Below are 17,439 nucleotides of genomic sequence, written 5' to 3' on the forward strand. Positions count from 1 at the left end.
ATCTCTCTCTCTCTCTCTCTCTCCTCTCTCTCTCTCTCTCTCTATTTTTTTTTGGGTTGAAGTGATTTTTCTTTTGAAAATTTTTGTTGTTGTTGTTTGAAGCAACTTATTTTTTCATTGAATAATAAAGACACAAATGTCCTAGACATAATGTGGCCCAAACGCATATTCGCAACTTTTTTTGATTGAGGCAATTTTATTTTTGATTCAATAATACATACACAAATCTACCTCCATAGCTGTCCCTGCTTTTATTTGTTTTTGAATTTTCGAGTGGGGCTGACCGCACATCTACTTATCCATCCATCCATCCATCCATCCATCCATCCATCCATCCATCCATCCATCCATCCATCCATCCATCCATCCATCCATCCATCCATCCATCCATCCATCCATCCATCCATCCATCCATCCATCCATCCATCCATCCATCCATCCATCATCTTCCGTTTAGTCCGGGGTCGGTTCGCGGGGGCAGCAGCTTTAGCAGGGAAGCCCAGAGCCAATTCAGCCAGCTCCTACGGCGGGATTCCAAGGCGTTCCCAGGCCAGCTGAGCAACATAGTCTCTCCAGCATGTCCTGGGTCGTCCCCGGGGCCTCCCGCTGTTGTATCATCTACTTATATAATTATTTTTCTAATGATGTGGCAGTAGCAGAAGTACTGAACACAAACTCAAACGTCATTTAAAGCAATGTTCTCTGAAAAATGGACTTAAGTACAGTTATGAAATTACTTTCCACCAGTACCATTTATTTGCATTGGTTTTCGGGCATATCTGCCACATCCAATATGTCAACGTGTTGGCGTATAGCCGCAATGAACCAACCAGCTCAAGACAAAGTCGCGCTGTCAACGCTTTCATTTCGCGAGACCTTCATACCCGGAACTTCCGGAAGTGTTCGGTGGGGTCATGTGATTTGCGAATGTTGCTGCTGCACCCTCTTCCAGAGAAAACCATGTCGAGTTAGCTTCGTGTTTCTCTATTCTTTCAGGGAGACTCCATTTGTTTTTGCTTCGCAAGATGCAGAACGTGATTAATACGGTGAAAGGAACCGCTCTTGGAGTGGCCGAGTTTCTCACGCCAGTTCTAAAGGTAAACTTAATTCGACTTTACTAGCTACTATGGTACTACTTAACCAGCATTGGATACCTTGTTTACCCGCGAATAGGATTTTTTGGGGGATGTCCAAAGGAATGTTGTCTTCAGCCATTGGCTGCCACTGACGTCGAAAGCTGTCCAATCCATTTGAACGGGAAGAGTGGCAGCGAACCTCCCAGTTCAAATAGATTAGGCACCAATCGTCGCCAATGACAGTGACAGTTAATTGAGTTGCAGGTTTGGGTGCGGTGGGTTAAAGTACTTTACATTAATGATTAATTATGGAGTCTTTCTGCATTTGGAATGATTATTTGAAATCGAATTTGGTTCACAAAAAAAGTCCTCCTATGCTAAATAGACCTAAATACGTGTATTGTATGTAATTTTTCAATTCAACAGGAATCAAAATTCAAGGAAACTGGAGTCATCACACCAGAAGAGGTGAGGTTGATCTTTTTATTTATTAGGCTACCCTTGCACCATTGTTTCCCAACCTTTATTGAACCAAGTTACATATTTTACAAGTGGAAAATCTCACTGCACTGCACTGCACTGCACACACCAATCAAAATGTCATCAAACGCTGACATAGTTATAACTTCCTCTCAATTTATTCATCAGGTTATGTTCTTGTTGTGAAATCCGGGGTTGTTTAGTTAGTATAGCACAAAGCTTGTTTACTTGTAGGAATTGATTAAATATACATATAGGGGTCTGAAATCCATCATTTCCTGGACCCCCCCCCCCCCCCCCCAAAAAAAAAAAAAATAACACTGATGCTCCCGGAACCGTTCGAACTTTAAAATTTCGATTCCATGTTTCGATGCCCTGACCGCCAAGTGGAAAAAAAATTGCTGCCAAAAACCACGAAGAAGAAGCCACAAGAAGCGCCTGTTTATGCATTGCAACTTGATAACAACCATGGACACGGTGCGGCGGTGCGGGTGCTCAAAAGTTTGGCTCAACATCACAAAAATAAAAATGATCAGTCAGCTCAGTGCAACATTTGCAACACAACTATTGGACTATATCAAGGTGGTTGCACGACCAATATGATTAAACACCTCCGGGTTGCTGGAATACAAGTGCCGAGTGCTAAGTGCATACCTGAGTGCTGCGTATTTGACAGGCTCCGCCGTCAGAACCAGGTAAGTAAAACAAACAAAACGTCTGTCTTCTGCTGTCCCCGCGACCCGACCCGGGATCAAGCAGTAGATGATGGATGGATGGATGGATGGATGGAATAGTACGAGAATAAGTAATATTTTATGTCGGGCTATGGTATATATCCCATGTATATAGAACTCGATGCGAAATGACAACACTCTGCGGCGTTAGAACATGCATAGAGAACTAGATGCGAATTGACAGACTTGCCAGCGTTAGTAAACAACCGCCATTTGAAAGCAGTAAATGCCTCTGTTAAAATCAACAGTATTAAAAGATCTTCAAATTGTAATCAATTGAATTTATACTAATGCTTCATCATAGCTCCAAGCTAAGGTACATGTATGGCAAAAGAATATGTGTAAATGTTTTCTCTGTGAGCTTCTGAAAAATAAACATCTTTGTGAAAGTGCACTCCTGTGGAAAGAAACTCATTTATTTATATACAAGTTAAAAATAGCCCTGTGGGAAGTTCATATAGTTCATAAATTTTATATTAATTGTATTAATAATAAAAATAATAAATCATAAAATAATACTAATTAATTTAAAATTCATATAATAAAAAAAAAGAAATAAAGACATTAATATAAACTAATAAATTTTGAAACTATACATTTTTTGACCCTGCTTCTTAAAAGAATCGGAATCGAGAATCGTTCGGAACCGGTATCAAAACGTGGAATCGGAACCAGAATCGTTCAATTTCAAACGATGCCCAACCCCAATCCCGTTGCCGTGTGGTTGAGAATCACTCAGAATACTTACAAGACACCACATTTACAAATAAAAGCGCACTGTTGATTGTTTCTTTTCTTTTCTCTTTCTTTGTCAGTTTGTAGCTGCTGGGGATCATTTAGTTCATCACTGCCCTACCTGGAAATGGTCAGTATTATTTAAATAAATAGAAATAAAATTACCTTATTAACTCATGCAATGAAGTTGTTGTTGGCAGAGTAAACGTGTATTCTGTGATTGTGTAAAATAATAAATAAGGTAGTGATGGCGCTTGTGACTCAGGAATGCGCATGACATTGTTGTGCTGTTCTTGTTAGATTTCACAGAATGGTGCAATTCTCTCCTGGGGAAACCCAGCTTGTCTAACAAAACCAGTCTACTCAGGACTCTTATTTATCTTATGATTTATTTTACACTGTTACTAAGAAACCATTTGAATTATTTTGATTACAGATGCACGATAATATCGGTCACCGATAATTATCGGCCGATAATGGCAATTATGACGTCACACAGATAATCCAGATAAAACGAAATTCAACCGAGAATGCAATCCGATAATTATATACTTGATTTAGCCTCCAAATGTGCGCAATCAACAGTTTTGTCCAATTCTGCTAGTTTTAAGGAGGTGTTTTTGCAGTGTAGTAATGTGATATATGTTAGGAATGGCTTACTTTTAAAGGCATTTTTGTGCAACTTGGGTGTTTACTCTCTAAGTAATTGTTGCCAAAAGCTTACCATTACACAACGTCATTGCCATTGTTTAGTTGTTGGAATTTACTACTTGTTCACATTTGATGTGGAAAAAAAATAGCACTAAATTACATTTTTGCACAGTAACATTTGATCTTTGTATACTTAAAATTTTTTACACACATATTTGAATAGAATTATTGGTGTGACATTATCGGCTATCGGGTGGAAGGGGCAGGAAATTATCGGTTATCGATATCGGTTGAAAAATGTATTATCGTGCATCACTAATTTTGATATGAGGTCTAATATTGGTACAGTAGTTATAATTTGTAAAATGAATGAGTAAAAGGAAATGGTGTTTCATATATTAAACATTTTTTTGTATCTCTCTTTTTTTTTTTTTTACATTTTGTATTAACACTCAGGGCTACTGGGGAAGAAGTTAAAATAAAACCATATTTGCCCCCTGATAAACAATTTCTCTTAACACGCAATGGTAAGAGCCGTGTCTTTCCAACATTTTTAAGGTCACAGACAACAATTCAGAACGAAACATTTCTTGTGGTTTTTCAGTTCCCTGTTACAAGCGCTGTAAACAGATGGAATACTCAGACGAGTTGGAGGCCATCATTGAGGAGGATGATGGAGACGGGGGATGGGTAGACACTTACCATCATGCAGGCATGGCACCATTTCCCAGCATAGAGCTATTTAAGCAACATTATGTGATATGAAACAAAATCTATAACCAAATCATAAATACAGTGGTACCTCGACATACGATCGCTTCGACAAACGATCTTTTCGACATTCTACGTAAAATTCGACTCGCCATTTGTTTCTACATCTGACGACATGCTCGAAATACGACGATTTATGACAGTGCAGCAGTTTCTTTGTTTTCCCACAGCTAATTTTCTTGTGAAAGAAATCAACATGGGTTCCAAGAATGTTAGTGCAGGTGGTGTAAAAGGTGTAGCTTACCACTGAAATGAAGATGGAAATGATAGAAAAATATGAGCGTGGTGTGCGCATCCATGAACTAGCTCGATACGGCCGTAGAGTGTGTACGATATCAACGGTCCTCCTCGACCTCCATTCGCCAGTCTTTATAAGTTAAGGTGACAATTATTATTGTGGTAACATCGCCAAAGGCATCATCAGGTTTCTAATCATCATCATCTAATCATATTCCATTAACTTGAGCAACACAACACGCCTACTGTCCGCCGCAGATAACGCTACTAACAAAACATTAAAAGAAAGAGTAAAATCTCTTCTGCTCTCTCTGTCTCATTGGCACGTCAGAAACGCAGTGCATTGAGGTGTACCACGCAAAAAACGTCCGCCATATTAGAACCCGATTCGTTACATTATTACAAGAATTCTTATTATGATAAAATTCGGATTTTTATTTATAATTTATTTGTTTTGCCATTATGGTTTTGCTATGTGTAGTTACCATTTGTAATAGTACCAGCAGTATCTATTAAGAATTTAGGTTTTCGAGCTGTGAAACGGATTAATGGAATTATCATGTTCTCTTATGGGAAAATCCTGCTCGACATACGACCATTTCCACTTACAAAAAAGGTCCTGGAACGAATTACAGTGCCCCCCATAATTATTGGATTTATAATAATTATGTGTTTTTTTAGCTTCTAATATTTTTTTTTCTTCTAAATAATATGGGACCTTAATGGAAAAAAAGAGAAAAATCCAACCTTCAATACAAGTGCATTTATTCAGTGGGGAAAAAATCCCACATAAAGAAATAATTATTTGACAACAAATAATGTGTGTCACAATTATTAGCACCCCTGGTGTTAATACTTTGTACAACCCCCTTTTGCCAACAAAACAGCACCTAATCTTCTCCTATATTGTTTCACAAGATGGGAAAAGACAAAGAGGGATTTTCAGCCATTCCTCTTTGCAGAATCTATCAAAATCATCCAGAGACCTGGGTCCTCTCCTCTGTACTCTCCTCTTCAGCTCACCCCACAGGTTTTCAATGGGGTTGAGGTTTGGGGACTGAGATGGCCATGGGAGGAGCTTGGTTTTGTGTCTGGTGAACCATTTCTGTGTAGATTTGGCCATATGTTTAGGGTCATTGTCTTGCTGATAGACCCAGTGACGACCCATCTTCAGCTTTCGGGCAGAGGGCAACAGATTTTGATTTAAAATGTCCTGGTATTTCAAAGCATTCATGATGCCATGCAGTCATGCACCCTAACAAGGTTCCCAGGGCCTTTGGAAGCGAAACAGCCCCACAGCATCACTGACCCACCCCCATACTTCACAGTGGGTATGAGGTGCTGTCTACACGCCAACAAGCTGTTTGGGAGGCATGCACGGAGAAAACCTCTCCTCACTCACAATCATAAACGCAAACGTCTGGAGTTCATCAAGCGGTATTGGGGCTTCAACTGGGACCGTGTGCTTTGGTCAGATGAGACCAAGATTGAGCTTTTTGGCAACAAACACTCAAAGTGGGTCTGGCGTGCCACGAAAGATGCGCATGCTGAAAAAGCACTACATTATAGGAGAAGATTAGGTGCTGTTTTGTTGGCAAAAGGGGGTTGTACAAAGTATTAACACCAAGGGTGCTAATAATTGTGACACACATTATTTGATGTCAAATAATTATTTCTTTATGTGGGATTTTTTTCCCCACTGAATAAATGCACTTGTTTTTCTCTTTTTTTCCATTAAGGTCCCATATTATTTAGAAAAAAATATATATTAGAAGCTAAAAAACACATAATTATTATAAATCCAATAATTATGGAGGGCACTGTAACTTCGTATGTAGAGGTACCACTGTATTGTCTGCAAGGGCGTAGGTTTGATGTCAACATTGGTAGGGACGATATAACAGCATAAACTGCATGTAAATTTTTTAGTGGGGACGGGACATTAATAAGACCAAACAGATTATTGAACTGGGGTCAGGGCTACGTTTCTCACGAATAGGAACCGAATAATTGATATGCCAAATGATCAATGCAAAAAAAAAAATCTGTATTGATTTATCCTAACTTTGATGTGTATCCCATCTAGTGACCCCCCTGTTCAATTCAAAACTGCTAAATTAAAACTGCTAACATTTTGAAAACTTCCAGAATAAATGATCGGATTTTATTAGCAAATTTAAATTGCAATATTTGAACATAAATTATATTAACATGCACAATAACTACAAACTTGTAAATATAAAGATTTGTCTTAAGACCACTCAACAGTATCTGTTGCAATAAAGAAATTAAATATAACTGAAAAAACTTCTTAGTCAGGGTATGACAAAAATGGAGCCTTCGTTCAGGTAAAACTAGGGCTGTCAAAATTATAGCGTTAATGGGCGGTATTTTTTTTTTTTAAATGAATCACGATAAAATATTTGACGCAATTAACGCACATGCCCAGCTCAGATTAAAATGACAGCAGTGTAATGTCCGCTTGTTACTTGTTTTTTGTTGTTTGGCGCCCTCTGCTGGCACTTGGGTCCAAATAATTTTATGGGTTTGGGGAGTGAGCATGGTGTAATGCAGTGCTTCTCAATTATTTTCTGTTACGCCCCCCCCAAGGAAGACGTAAATGTTTCGCGCCCCCCCCCAACTCTCTGCCGCCACTGTAAATAGTATCATTACTATTATATTATATTACTATTATGAGTACGCCTCAGCCTAACATTGTGTCCTTTTTTTTCTATTAAAGAAAAAAAGTAACATAGATCAACTTATAATAAAGTATAACTTTTTAAACATTGTGTTGCTTGTAACAGAAAAGACTTAACGCGCATCAATTTGCCTGAAGTTAAAAAAAAAAAAAAAAAAAAGTCACATCCAAACTGTAAAAATACACTCAAGGTACATTTTTGACCATTTGATACTGAAAAATAAAATGTAATAAAATCAGTAAATAATAACAAATTCAAATTGATTAGAAACATTTACTCTTCAGGACAACATGCCAAAAAATTTGACCGAAAAAAACCCAAAACTGAATAGAAGGGGGGGGGGGTCTTTGGACAGAAGGAAAGTTTTTATTTTCGCTGATTCACCACAGTGCTCACTGGTTTACTGATATAACACTGACAAAGCGGGACGATTGTGACAATTGGCAATATTCGGCACATTTTCGCTGAAAAACAATCAAGCGGCTTATCAATGAGATTGAGGTCTAATGTCTTTAAGTGGCGTCTTAACTGATTTGGCTTCTCCGGTATAATCATTTTTAGACTCAGTAAACAGTGGTCTTTCCTCATTTCCCACTATATTAAAAGTCAAAGGCAAACGGCCCGAAAAAAGCGCATTCTCGGCGGCCGAGGGAGAACCGTAGGTGAGGGCGGTGGTCGTGACGATCCCAAGCCGAAAACGGCACTTCTCGGCCGGACACGTGAGAACCGAAGAAGTCAGTGGGTCGCTGCGTGAGTCCAGCTCTGCATGAGTCTCTTCCGTGTGCTCTTGCTTACTTCAAAAATACTGCACGCACTTTGAAAATGAGAGTGCCACTGCCACCCACGGAGTGGATGTGCAAGTACACTTTATTCTAGTACGGCAAAAAAAAAAAAAAAAAAAAATTGTTCCCCGAGGTCACTCGTGCCCCCCCTGGCATCGCTCTGCGCCCCCCTGGGGGGGCGCGCCCCACCATTTGAGAAGTACTGGTGTAATGACATCATCAGTGGCGAGCTACTAGTTTATTTTTTAATTGAAATTTTTCCAAATTTTAATAAAACGAAAACATTAAGAGGGGTTTTAATATAAAATTTCTATAACTTGTACTAACATTTATCTTTAAGAACTACAAGTTTTTCTATCCATGGATCCCTTTGAGAATATTAATAATGTTAATGCCATCTTGTTGATTTATTGTTAAAATAAACAAATACAGTACTTATGTACCGTATGTTGAATGTATATATCCGTCTTGTGTCTTATCTTTTCTTTCCGACAATAATTTACAGAAAAATATGGCATATTTTATAGATGGTTTGAATTGTGATTAATTACGATTAATTAATTTTTAAGCTGTAATTAACTCGATTAAAAATTTTAATCGTTTGACAGCCCTAGGTAAAACACTACTGCTTTTGTCCACAAGTACAGCCAAACTCAACAAAATATGAAAACTTTTCACCTCGATTATGATTAATGTATGATTATCTGAAGAAAAAAAATGTCTGCATAGGCTGCAAATAAATACATTTTCTAAATAAGTATTCTATAAGTTTTCTAAATACATTTTTAATAAATCCAAATCATCAGCCAAACGTGTGTTTGAGAAGGAAAAATGGACCCACACATTCAGCAAGTGAAAAGGGGTAAATGTAAGTCTGAACTCTGAACATAATGAAAATGAGTCATTTATTAATGGCACGGTCAATTATATCCGTACAACATATAGGAAGACAATCTGAATGACCTATTGGGTGATTCAAAATGAATGTGCCAAAATCATAACACAACATGTCAAAAATGAAAAACCTTACAAAATCCAGGTTGGACGCATGTGTTGAACATCATTTCAAGTTTTATTCCATGTTTTATAAGTGCTCAAACTACTACTACTACTACTACTACTACTACAAACTACTACTTACAAGTACTCAGTGTGGCAAAATAAATGAAATATTACTAACAAAGCATTTGTAATTGAAATCATTTTCTGGGAGAAATTAAGCATTATCTGACAGAATTGCAGAGGTGCCAATACTTTTGGCCAGCAGTGTACGTAATAATAAATGTATGTTATGTCATGTTTTTGCCACAGGATATCAGTAAATACACATTTTAGAGAGAGCCATAGAGTCAAGAATAATAAATTAATCAATGTGTTAAACTTGAAATGATGTTCAACACATGTGTCCAAGCTAGAGTTTTGTAATGTTTTTCATTTTTGACATGTGGTGTTATGATTTTGGCACATTCATTTTGAATCACCCTATAGACCCTACTCACCAACGTCACAAAATGACGTGTCGCTGTATCCGGCCGCCATATTGTCCGTCATTGTTTAGCCCTATTCTCAATGGTTTCAATTAGTCGTGCAATTTATAGAGCAATTCATGGAAGCCCCGGTGTTATCTGACGCTGTAAACTCATTGGATGCGTTGTATAAAAGGCGTAATGTGGAAAAGCTTCAGTTTATCCATTCGCCAGATCCATATTTGATGCCTCAATTGATATTTTTCGACCCGCTGTCTCCGCCCTCTCTGCCTGACATCTGCTACCCTGATATCTACAACTATCTTGTCCACAGAAACTCAGCCTATTCTCAAGAAACTTTGAAAAACTTTAAGAGCAGCACTCTATGCAACATTACCCCGTGTGACCCTTTACTTCCAATTTTCTAAAATGGCGACAATCAATAAAAAAAAAAGTTGACTGCAACGTGTCAAGGATAGGTGCATATTGGACTATTTCTTCAATAAAATACACAACTGTGTCTGCCTCATTTGCAAAGAGACAGTCGCGGAAGATACGCAACGAGAAACTAAAGCAACTTGAAGCTAATTTAATTTCACAGCAGCAGTATTTCGCAAGAGCCCGAGGGTCGAAAGAGAACGCCACAAAGGCGAGATTGTTGAAATTATGAATTAAAAATGTGACACACAGAAGGGCTTGCTAAAATTTCTTTAAATGTATTGTTCTACGTAAATCAGCCCAGGTAGCCCCCCACATTTTTACCACACCAAATCTGGCCCCCTTTGCAAAATGTTTGGACACCCCTGTTTAACCGATGATCCGTAGACGAGCCCAGCTTCTTTCACTTGTTACCAGCTAAATATTATTCAAAAAATAAAGATGGTGGAAGAAATAAGTATCTTGAATTTGAAACGGTATGTTGTCGGCGATTAGCCTAGCATTGATCTTAATTGTGGTTGTCAGCCCAAAACCCTCTAAATATATATTAAATTTATCTTACCAGATATAAAATGACTACTACATAATCTGTGGTAATCGTTTGGAGCCCAGTTTTCTCGTCAAATTGCAGCAGTCCATCTCGCTCTCCTCTCCGGGTCTCTCGGAATATGGTAGAACTTCAAGTCTCTCCGTCTATCTTCTCTGTTATTGCAACCGACCGTCACACACGCCTTCACCATTTTGATTAGTAATGTTAACGAGCAGAAAAACACTCCATAATAGGAGGAATTTACGTAGCGGTAATGAATCAACCCGACGAGTTGACGGACAATATGGCGTGGGGGCGTGGTTGTGACGTCATGTGAGTAGGGTCTATAATGCAAATAAGATTGCTTAAAAGTTGGTGGGGACAATTTAAGTATCCTGAAAAGTTGGTAGTTTTATGTCCCTACCGTCCCTATGCAAACCTACGCCCTTGATTGTCTGAAATGTTGCAAATGAAAGAAAAGCCTTTCATAACATTCGTTTGTAGGTGCAATATACAGACTGCCATCTTCTAGTGTGTCATGCACTGTGGACTGATGACCTATGTCGATCTGAAGTCGATAACAATGCTTTATTTGTTTCTTAGGTGTATTAGGTGTCACTGATGCAGTACAGGAAATTTCACTGGACAATAACAAGGTATCCGTTGTGGCTTTGTGTTGAGCCATTTGTTACCAAATGTGGAACTAAAGAGTGTTTATATTCACGCTAAGCTGTTGTGCAAAACCTCACCTTTCTGTCTCTTTTGCTTTCTCTCTTTTTTTTTTCTAACATTGACAGTATGAGCGATGCTAATGAAAATAACGAGATTATTTTGGCAATGATTTTCAATTGAAGGCAATCAAAGTAAAGAGAAAATAACATTTTAGTATCATATTATGAAACATCTAAATGTTGTATGGTCATATATTGCCCAAGAAGACTCACACTAAATCAGAAAATATGTGTCGAGTATAGCCAAGCGCGGCACTGATTGCCTGGTTTGAGTAACACTGTAGCGTTTCTAGCCATTTATCAGCTGTGTATTGTCTTCCTTCAAGGACAAAAATATGAATAGCACATCTGCAGCCTGTTGTGATGATGGCGAAGATGATGAAGATGGCGAGGCGGCTGATATGGAAGGTATTTCAAATTGTGACCTTGTTCTTTAACAGTCACATAGCGAGCAATACTGTCATTACATTTGTCGTCTTTTCAGAATATGAGGAAAGCGGTTTACTGGAAACTGATGAAGTAAGATGGCCCATTTCAATGGCTGTATAACTATCCAGGAGTCAATGTGCATGCCTCTGATGCATTCTTGTCTCCAGGCCACCCTGGACACTAGTAAAATGGTGCAGGCTAAAGTGAAAACAGAACCCGGGAGTGAAGACGCCATCCTTCAGACAAGAACATATGACCTTTACATAACGTACGATAAATACTACCAGACACCTCGACTCTGGCTGTTTGGCTACGATGAAGTATGTACCTGGCTGTTACCAGCCAATACCTCATTTAAATGACATAATATACTTTGCCTTTGTGCCTTTTTTTGTTTGCTCACAATGCATTTCACAATCGTTTTTGGTTTTTTTGTACAAGGGACCTACTGTGGTTTCACGAGTAATAATACATACTCGTATACAGTATGTCTCCTAAAATCACTCCTTAAAATTTGACTTGAATTATTAAAACAGTAATAAATTCCTATTTTTCAGAGTAAAAAAATCCTTTTTTTTGTGGAAGGCGGCATAATTCATTTTTAAAAACAAAATAAAATTCATATCACATGAATTGCACTATATTTTTGAAATGTAATTTTTAAAATGTTATTAAAACAGAAAACGTTATCATCATAAAACAACTTCATCTTGGAAAATAGAACTGTTGTCATTGTATAATTTTTCAGATGTTAAATTTACACTTGATGGATAATGAGTACTGGAATATTAACTAATAAAATGTTCCCACCTTTTTTGTCTTCAAATAAGTATTGAACAAGACATTCTTTTTGGAACAGGAGTTTTAGCTCTCAAATATAGGTCATTTTTAAAATTCCCGTGGACCCTCTTTCAGGACCGGCAGCCGCTGACTGTGGAACAAATGTACGAGGACATCAGCCAAGACCACGTGAAAAAGACTGTTACTATTGAGAACCATCCACACCTTCCTCCGCCCGCCATGTGCTCCGTCCATCCCTGCAGGTGAGGCGAAAGACGAGTTAAACTTGCCGTGACCCTGCCCATGACAGTTACTTAGTTCTTAAGATAATCTGTTGTATAAATTATATGTGGAGAAATTAAAAAAAAATTGTCCTGTGAAATTTATTCTCACTTAATTGAATTCTTATTCAGTAAAAATTGTTCTTTTTTCCCTCCTGCAGACATGCTGAAGTGATGAAAAAGATAATCGAGACGGTGGCTGAAGGAGGCGGTGAGCTTGGAGTACATATGTATCCTTTGTTTTGCAATGTTTGCTGTACGACTAATTAAGCGCAAATCACTACTGTGTATTTTGTAAATCGTGAATGAAAAGTGCATGTGGTTTTGTCCTTGACTGTAGTTTGCAGGTATCTTCTCATTTTTCTCAAGTTTGTCCAGGCTGTCATTCCCACAATAGAATATGACTACACAAGACACTTCACTATGTAAAAATGTGGATTATGGAAAATCAGTGGTTCTGCCTCTGTATAGATATGATCTGCTTTGAATATGAGAGGACGTTTGTCACTCTGAGACACTTGGCATAGGTGTGAAGACACTGACAAATGTTTATCTTACGCAAGAATAAGTTTTCAGCGGGCAAGGATGAAATCAGACAGTGATCAAATGTGTCACAAATCTGCCGTCAATTTAAGCCGTGCACATTAATAAATGTAATCAGTAACTAAACAGTGCAAAACGAGTTTCAGCAGTGATCCACTACTCTTTGTTAAGTTTGGTTCGCTCTGTTAACCACTCGCTTTTAGTAACTATTTGGTCATCTTGAGTGCATACTAAGCTACATTCCATTGTTATGTAGTACTCTCATTTTATTTTGGTTCACACCCTGCTAATACTGCTAAATTCACTTTTTCATTGATCTTGCTACCAATTCTGACAACAACTATCTAGCTCTTATGCTAAAGGGTCCTCTATTTAGCGTACATGTGATGTTTACAGTAGCTTTGAGCTTAAACCAAATATTAGAGCCTAAAATGTGAAGAAATTGTTGGATAACTTGTAAGAAAATTCTTAATACCATTGAATTGAACAAAAAATACCTATAATTGTCACGAAAATAACTTGAAACTGAAAAAATATTATATTGGAAAAAACAAAGACTGAGACGATGTGAGAAATATTCAGGCAAGAACCAAACACTGAAGCTGAAATATGCAGTAAGTAAGTAAGTAGTACAACATTATATAAAGTTTGAGAGGTAGTGTACCATCATTTTTTCCCTGACAAAAACCCAATAGAACTACCATTGGGCTTTTTTTTTTTTCATTTTACCTTTAGTTTCAAGTTATTTCAGTGACTATTTTTCTTTAATGGAAGGGTACTGGTAATTTTATCTACCTGTGAAGCTTCTAAGGAAACATCAGCTCTAGTGTCCACACTTGGTTTCCTACTGTAAATCTCAACTTCACACAGGTCTGCATGGTACACAATAATTGTTTTTAATGCCACATTGAAAGAATGTCAAGAAATAATGTATCCACCAAACTTGATTACTCTTTAGTTTGGGTAGCTAGTAGTGGGGTAGTTATTCATCACTTTTGACACACCTTGCACTATCCTGTCCTGCAGTGTAAACATCAAGCAAGGTTAGAGTTAAAAAAGGAGGCAAACTGGCTTATTTAAAATTATTTACATAACATTCAACTTGCTGGAGGGACTAAAGGGTTCATTACAGCTTTTGGACTATCTGCACAGGTCTTCATTGTATTACTGTACTGCTTCACATGGAAAGAATAGATTTTATATACAGTGTATGTGTATGTGTATACACAGCATGTACATCTTAGGTTGCCCAATTTTTGTTTTTTAAAATAACTGCCATTTTGTCTTAATATTCTGAATGTTTTGATGTTCCTTCAGCAGAAGACTGAGATATGGCTTTTCTTGATATTAAAATCATTGCACATCATCTCACTCAGCAGCTTGTGTGGATAACTTGGCAGCAGACAAAATCTTTGTTGCACATTGTGTAAAACAATAAATAATATCAACAGTAAGTTACTGATGTTCAATGCAGTCTGTGCTTCTGTGAGCTCTCACTTTGCTCATATTCTTGCCAACACTGGAAAGTACAAATGCTTCATTACTTAAAGATTTGTTTACTGTTTCACAGGTCACATCGGCCAAGTAGTTAGAACAAATTGTTTTGATGTTTAAAAGTTGAACTAAAGCTTGTTAGCTGTTGGTTTGGGGGGAAAAATGTGGCATTAAATGAGATTTGTTCGGTTTTAACAGTATAAAATGTAATAGAACAGGGAAACGTGTGTGCAGAGTAATTTTTTGGTTGTGCCTATATTTGTTTTGTTTATAAAGTTTTGTTCTTAATACATTTCTTAGTGTTCTTAACGTTGACTGAAGTACAGGAATTTAATCGGTAAGTTTACCTGTATTTTAACTACTGTGATTTTCAGAATATAAGGTGCATCTGACTATAAGCCACCCCCACCAAATTTGACACAAAAATGGCATTTATTCATAGATAGGCCACACTGGAAAATAAACCGCGGCTGTCCTCACTGTATCATGAAATATTTACACAAGCTTTGAACCGATTCACTGCAAAGCTTTAGTGCTTCAAGAAGCTTTATTTGGCCATCACTGCTCCCTGTGGGGAGACTGCTGTCAACACTGATGTCGCCCAACATGCCTTCTAGCACGCATTGCAGCGTGACAAGTGGTGTGACTAAATATCGAAATGGTGATATATCGTGATACTTTGTATCCCAAAAGGTTATCGATATGGTCCTGCCAAGAATCGAGATACTGTTTTAAAAAGGTCAATGTTTAAAAAAAAAAAAAAAAAAAAAAAAAAGGAACCAACAAGTTGCTACCAAAATCTTCCACCATAATAGTGTCTCAGTTAACTCTAAGGCTGCCATTGACGGTGCTTGACGCCCAATCCATTTAGACTGGGAACGTTCGTTCATTCAAAACCAGAGCCTTCACAGTCATTCGGTCTGATTTTCGGTGCATTTACAGGTCAATTGCTGTTCATTTTAGGGCATTTACAGGTCATTTCCTGTTGAGTTTGAGTCACTGCCTATTCATTTAAGTGATTCCCAGGTCACTTCCTGTTCTGTAACTCAAACAGGAAGTGACCCATAAAATACCCCAAAATCAACAGGAAGTAACTGAAAATCAACAGTTAAATGATCTTAAATGGCCCAAAATTACCCGATTGCCTGGCACTGGCTGCCACTGACGGCCATGATAAACTCATTCCAATTCACAGCAGAAGCTTGTTATTCTGTTTATTAGTTATTTGTAGAATATCCTAGAATGATTTCCTGACCAATGTATCGATAATCGTTGTATCGCCATATGATCAGATCATCATTATCGTGAGCTTTGTATGGCAAATCATATCGTATTGTGAGGTACTAAGAGGTTCTAAAATATTTAAAATTTTAAAGAAATTAAGGGTGCCATTCATCATGATCTCTCTAAGAGATATCAGTGGTTGGTGTGTGGTCACTCTATATGTGCAGGTACAAAATTTGCATCAGATTTATATTCTACAGCAATGTTACACAGAAATCATGTCATTGTTTAATAAATGACTTCAACTGTATTTTTTTCTATTTTGAAATATCTTGTTTTTCGTTTCTACAGCTGTTGTCCTAGAATATCATATATCAATTTTGTGACCAATATATCGATAATCGCTGTTTCGCGATACTGTTATCATGAGCCTTGCATCGTGAATAGTATCGTATTGTGAGGTGCCCTGAGGTTACTGCGTGACAGATGTAAATTACTATCAAAATTCATGTCCTGTATGGGACGCCGTTTGTGAAGTAGCACATGCCGAAAATTACGACAACATTTTCTCACATTTAGCGCCATGCAGTGTTAAAAATGTGGTGTGAAATGTTTACAGTCACTTTTTTTTCCACATTTGCAACATTATTTACGAACTTGAATATTTATTTTTAAATAATAAGTATTGGACTTGAATGATTAAATCAGAACTAAATATTTATCTAAATCTTAAATGTAAATCTTAAATTTATATATATAAATATATATTTTTTAAATTTATATCCTAAATATATTTATGAAATTTATATCCGAAATATATATCTTAAATCAGAATTTATATTAAATCCTAAACGTAAATGTTATATCTAAATACTTTATTTAAATCTTAAATCTGGAAGCAGTTGAAACTAAATATTTTCGTAATATGCAAATTCACATGACTGGAGACCGGAAGTAACAAAATAAAAGCTAGTGCAGCTCAGACTGTTTGTTTACGTTGCTTGAAAATGAATAAAACCTTCTCAACGGCGGCAGACGGCTCTTGGACATGATTTACAGTGCCCTCCATAATTATTGGCACCCCTGGTTAAGATGTGTTTTTTAGCTTCTAATATATATCTTTTTTTATTCAAATAATATGGGACCCTAATGGAAAAAAAGACAAAAATCCAACCTTCAATACAAGTGCATTTATTCAGTGGGGAAAAATGCCACATAAAGAAATAATTATTTGACATCAAATAATGTGTGTCACAATTATTAGCACCCCTGGTGTTAATACTTTGTACAACCCCCTTTTGCCAACAAAACAAGGTCTGGGGACTGAAATAGTGACGGGATCTGTCGTTCACTTGA

General features: G+C 37.3%; 1 protein-coding gene across 1 annotated transcript; it reads left to right on the forward strand.

Moving 5' to 3' along the window:
- The first annotated feature begins 888 nt into the window (after positions 1–888).
- Positions 889–15,597, forward strand: atg3 (autophagy related 3). The gene is made up of 12 exons (XM_057830011.1): positions 889–1,097; positions 1,503–1,544; positions 3,106–3,155; positions 4,133–4,203; positions 4,281–4,388; positions 11,205–11,257; positions 11,659–11,740; positions 11,817–11,851; positions 11,929–12,081; positions 12,677–12,804; positions 12,984–13,052; positions 13,170–15,597. Exons 1-12 carry the CDS (start codon positions 1,026–1,028, stop codon positions 13,249–13,251), a joined length of 945 nt encoding a protein of 314 aa, XP_057685994.1. The 5' UTR covers positions 889–1,025; the 3' UTR covers positions 13,252–15,597.
- Positions 15,598–17,439: the final 1,842 nt, after the last annotated feature.

The sequence above is a fragment of the Corythoichthys intestinalis genome, chromosome 2 (genome assembly GCF_030265065.1).
Source record: "Corythoichthys intestinalis isolate RoL2023-P3 chromosome 2, ASM3026506v1, whole genome shotgun sequence".
Taxonomy (NCBI): domain Eukaryota; kingdom Metazoa; phylum Chordata; class Actinopteri; order Syngnathiformes; family Syngnathidae; genus Corythoichthys; species Corythoichthys intestinalis.

Excerpts from the sequence above, each read along its gene's own strand:
- atg3 (XM_057830011.1), top strand. The coding sequence starts at position 1,026 with ATGCAGAACGTGATTAATACGGTGAAAGGAACCGCTCTTGGAGTGGCC. Across the intron at positions 11,741-11,816 it reads CGAGGCGGCTGATATGGAAG|AATATGAGGAAAGCGGTTTA; the intron begins GTATTTCAAATT and ends TCGTCTTTTCAG. Across the intron at positions 12,082-12,676 it reads GGCTGTTTGGCTACGATGAA|GACCGGCAGCCGCTGACTGT; the intron begins GTATGTACCTGG and ends ACCCTCTTTCAG.